At 30.0% G+C, this 5,180-nt stretch overlaps 2 protein-coding genes across 2 annotated transcripts; one reads left to right on the forward strand and one right to left on the reverse strand.

Annotated features, from left to right (window-relative positions):
- Nucleotides 1–83: 83 nt before the first annotated feature.
- ENU1_080530 (WD domain, G-beta repeat-containing protein) lies at nt 84–1,251 on the reverse strand (the record flags this gene model as incomplete). The annotated part of the gene is made up of 2 exons (XM_008858689.1): nt 84–1,167; nt 1,214–1,251. 2 exons carry the CDS (start codon nt 1,249–1,251, stop codon nt 84–86), a joined length of 1,122 nt encoding a protein of 373 aa, XP_008856911.1.
- Nucleotides 1,252–1,631: 380 nt separating this feature from the next.
- ENU1_080540 (bromodomain containing protein) lies at nt 1,632–5,123 on the forward strand (the record flags this gene model as incomplete). The annotated part of the gene is made up of 1 exon (XM_008858690.1): nt 1,632–5,123. The coding sequence occupies one exon, from the start codon at nt 1,632–1,634 to the stop codon at nt 5,121–5,123; it is 3,492 nt and encodes a 1,163-aa protein (XP_008856912.1).
- Nucleotides 5,124–5,180: the final 57 nt, after the last annotated feature.

Below are 5,180 nucleotides of genomic sequence, written 5' to 3' on the forward strand. Positions count from 1 at the left end.
TAAAGTCATTAATAATTAATTTAGTTCTTTCTGGGTTTATTAGACGAAATAACGTAACAAAAAGCATTTATTTTTACAAACAATTAATTCCATACTGAACCAAAATAGCCAGAAACCCCAACAAGTAATGGACCTCCACCAACAAAGAGATTTGTCTTCGAAGGGTTAGAGGAAATAGTATATACAGCCTGTGGAATATCCGTTTCGTTCATGTCAGGAAAAGTATTTCTAACAGTACCACTACATTTGTGATAAATGGTGTGTTTATAGTTCCCAGGTTTTCTCATATCAACAAAAGAGACACTACCACTTCCTCCTCCAATGACAAGATAATTGTCTAAAAACAATACACTTCTTACTCCCCAATTAACATCAACATGACCGATAATAACAACCTCATTTTTATCTCTTGGATCTAGAATAGTAGTGAAACTCCTTGAACCAACAGCAATAACATTTCCATCTTGTTTAACATCCATGGTAACTAACTCATATGAGTCTTCAAGTTGTTCATCATGAATAGGTTCCATAAGCTCAGCATCCCACATACCAACAGTTCCTTCAGATGTCAATGCATAACATATTTTTTTCATTCTTTGAATTCCAACACATCGAATTTTAACTTCTGGAATAGTTCTTTCAAAAAATGGTTGTTCTATATGAACTTTATTTGTTGGGCATGTATTATAATAGCTAGGTTTTTTATCCATTCTCCAGAAACATAATTTGCCATCTCTTCCTCCACTAAATAACACATCTTCATCAATAAACTTTGAACCAAAAACCCAGTCACTATGTCCTCTAAGTAAGGCAATAGGAGAAAGTAGTATTGTATCAAAAATGACAATATCATTTGGCGAGTCACTACCACTAGCCAATAATCCACTATCACCACTTGGATAATAGTCAACGTCATGAATACCAGAACCTCTATCAAAATTAATGACAGTGTTTGGTAATTTAAGTTTTTTAATTGTTTTTTCATAAACATTCCATACAATTAGTTGGTTATCTTTTGAACCAAGAACAACTGTGTCTTCATTTATCCAACAGCTAGCAAAAATTTTATCACAGTCACTTGGGGGATATTGAATTTGTTCTGTAGAGAAAAAATTTGGTATTCGTGTCTCAAAAACTTTTTCACACTCAATTGAAATTCCAAAGTATCTTAATAATAAGTTATAGAAAGTATAAACTAAGAAAAATAACAAACCGATTATTTCGATTTCGTTGTTGAATCGCTCCTAGCATAATTTTTAAACAGTTTCTTAAGCACTCTTTTATATTCTATTTAAACGTCTTTTCGTTTCATTTAAACTTAGTATCTTCATCTGAAAAACAAATAAAAAAAAGAATAAAAAACAAAAAAATGTTTCATAAATATTCTTCTTTCTATGAGGTTAATGAAAAGATATAATCTCAGAAGTCATGAGATTATTAGTAAAAAATATTAATAAAGAATTAAAGAATGGACTTTTTCTCAAAATGAACTCGAAATTCAGTTTACTTGTTTTTTACTCATGGTACCACTAGTAAAATTTTTAATAAAATTCTGTCAACAAATAGTTTTATAAATAGAGCAATGAATATTTGAGGAACTCTAAAATCAGTCGGTGGACAGTTAGATCGACATGTATCAAGCTTGTCATCGTGAACACCTTACTTGTTTTGATGTTTTCCCAAAAAACATGTTTAAACCAAAGCGTAGGCACCAGAATGAAATGCTTCATACAACACTAGGTACAATTCCTAAATCTCCTAATATAGCTAACGAGTTCTATTCAACTGAACCGACCACAAATGAGAGTCAACACCATAAAAAGAATTACTATGAACAACATCCCTTTTATGCATTTTTTTATTCTGAAGAAAAAGAACAACCTGAAGAAGAAGTTGAAGAAAGCAACTCAGTAAATGAAGTCATTGAAAATGATGACGTTGTTAAACAAATTGATGCTAATGTTATTCATATTGAAAACACTAATGTCATTTTAGATGAATGGGAAAATGCCATTCAATGGGATGTGCCAGTTAAAATAACAGCAAAAGAAATGATTGAGCCAACAATTCAAAAATCTATTTGGAGAATAATTGATCCTGTTTCAGAGCCTGTTGTTCAAACACATAAAAAATCAACTGGGGAGTGGTCGTTATTTACGTTAGAAAATGAGCTACTTCAAACTGACTGTTGGGAGACAGATATTTTATGGGATGAGACAGAAGTCGAGAAGAGGAAACCAGTGCCATTATATTTAGATTTAAATGATACTGGCCTTTTATTAAATGAAGCTGTAGTTCCATTAAAGAAGGAGGTTAAAGTAGAAGAAGTTCCTAGTGATACTCCTGTTGGAGTCGTTGAACCAAAAGTTCAAGCTAGTATTCCTGTAGAAGAGAAAAAAGTAACTCTTGTTCTTCCATCATTTGATGGATCAACACGATCTGGACTAGCAAAATTAGAGCCATTACCTGGATTTTCAGATACTATTAAAGAAAAGATACCACCAATAGAACCTGAAAGTAATAAAGAAGAGAATAATAAAGAAGAAAATGGAGATAAAAATATGAAAGAAGATGGTGATACTGAAAATAAAAAAGAAAAGAAAGATGAAAAAGAAGAAAAGAAAAAAGAAAGAAAAATATGGAAAATAGCTGATGATAGACTTGAGGAAGATTTATCTAATGACCGATATTATTTTATGGGAAAGACTGGATATACTCAAAAAAAATTTATTATTTATCACTCTATTCCAGCACAAAGACTAGAAACATTCCAAACTCATTTAACTATGCCTGATCTTCAAAATTTTCATCGACCATTACTCCCAGCTAGAGATGCTGAAAAAATGCATATTAAAGGAGTTTCAATTAAATTACAACAAAAAAGGTTTAATGTAAATAATACTTATGTACCACAAAATATGAAAGAATTATCATCAAAAGATGGTAAAATTCATTTGATAGAATATATAGAAGAATTTCCACCATTATTATCACAAGTTGGAATGGGAGCAAGAATTCGTAATTATTGTAGAAGAGATGATGAGGCTAGTGTACCTGAAAAATATCATACTGGTGAGATGGTTATTGTTGAGCGTGGGGAAGAGTCACCATTTTTAGGAAAAGTAAAAGCAGGACAACCTATTCAGTCATTAGATAATAAAATGACAAAAACACCCATTCATGAAACTAAAATACCAGAAACAGATTTCTTACTAATTCGATCAGAAGATGGAAGTGGATGGACAGTGAGAGAAATTGATCATTTATTTGTTGCTGGACAACAACAACCACAAAAAGATACTGAAATACCTGTTCCAGGATCTAAAACTGAAACAACATTTAATAAAGAAAGACTAGAAACAGCTATTTATTTACAGTTTCATAGTAATCCAACTGTAAGAGTTACAGATTTTGTTGATGCTTTTCCAAACCAAACAGAAACCACTGTTAGAAAGATTCTTAGAAAATGTGCAAAATTTAATAGAAAAGGAAATGATAGTGGAGGAAGTTGGGAACTTAATCCAACATTTGACCTTCCAACAGAAGATGATTTATTTGCTAAAGTAACACCAGAAAGAGTTTGTTGTTATGAAGCGATGATGGCAGGTAAAATGAGGTTACAAGATAAAGATATTGAAGTATTTAAATATAATCAATTAATATCAGCTAAACAAGGATTTGATCCAGATTTAAAAAAGAAGGTTGAGCCATTAATCGAAGAAGTAAGAAGAGCTCCATGGACATCAATGAGTGTATTGGCTAAAGAAGTTAAAGGAACACTTCAAACAGATTATACTGTTAAAGACACAGACCCAAGACATTTAATTGAATATTATAGAAGATACATTCCTAAACAAGTTGGAACATCTAAATTAAATATGGAAATTAAAGACAAATATGGTGATCTTAGAAAACTTACACTTCAACAATTGAGGAACGCTTTAAAAGATTGTGGTATGAATGATGAAAAAGAACTTTCTAAAACGAGATGGGATTTGGTCAGTTTATTACAAAAGGAAGTTGCTAAAAGTATTGGAGTAAATACCGATACTGGAGGAGGAAATAGACCAATAACTAATTCAGCTTCTGTTGTAAAAAAACAAAAAAAAATTAAAGAAATATTTGCAGAGCAAATTGCATTTATTACTGATGACACAATTGCTGAAGAAGAAGAGGAAGAAGACGAAGATGAACAAATGAACAAAGAAATATTTGAAGATTATTTAAAAACAAAAAGAAAAGTTACAACATATACTAAACCAAAGAAGGATGCTCTTCAGTCTAGGTCTTCTCGATCAGCACTTACTTTTTATCAACATAAAATTGTTGACCCATCAAGAGAAGCTAGTAAACAAAAGCTTAGAAAACAAACAAGAAAAATTAGAGAAAGAATTAGAAGAATGAAAAAAAAGGAAAAAGAAAAAGAAAAAAATGAATTAGAAAAGAAAAAAGAAGAAGAGTTAAAAAAAACAGTTGAAACAAAAGAATTTGAAATTGGAAAAGAAAATGAAGTAGTTACAAAGAATGTTACAATCACACCAATAGAAGAAGAAATTCCATCTGAAGAAAAAAAGGTATTAAGAAAAAAAGAAAAAAAGGAAATTGTTACACCTATAGAAGAAGTGTTAGTTCATCCTAAAAAAGAAAAAAGAATAAGAAGAGAAAAGAAACAAGAAGAAGTTTTAAAAGAAATTGAAGGAGTTGGAGGAGTATTAGATGTATTAGGAAATGAAAATGAAATACCACTGGTCACTGTTTCAGTTGTTGATGTTACAGAAAAACAAAGTTTTGAGTTAAAAAAATTACTTGAGGGATGTTTAAGTTATCTTAAAAAGAATAAATTATTTGCGTCTTTCATTTCTGCTGTTAATGTTGAACTTATTACTGATTATGTCAATATCATAAAACATCCTATTGATTTAAGTTATATTGGAAAGAAAGTTAGAAAAGGAGATTATCATAATATTAAAGAATTTATGAAAGATATTGAGTTGTTAGTAAATAATTGTTATAAATACAATAGTAGAGGACTATATAAATGTCCAATACTAATACCAAATGCAGATTTATTGTATGAATACACTGTTGCATATTTTTCAAAAAATAGTAAGAGTTGTATGTAATTCATTGATTGGTTTTTTTATTATTTTATTTATTATTATTTAAATTTAAACAAAATA

The sequence above is a fragment of the Entamoeba nuttalli genome, assembly GCF_000257125.1.
Source record: "Entamoeba nuttalli P19 unplaced genomic scaffold asmbl_3771, whole genome shotgun sequence".
Lineage (NCBI taxonomy): Eukaryota > Evosea > Mastigamoebida > Endamoebidae > Entamoeba > Entamoeba nuttalli.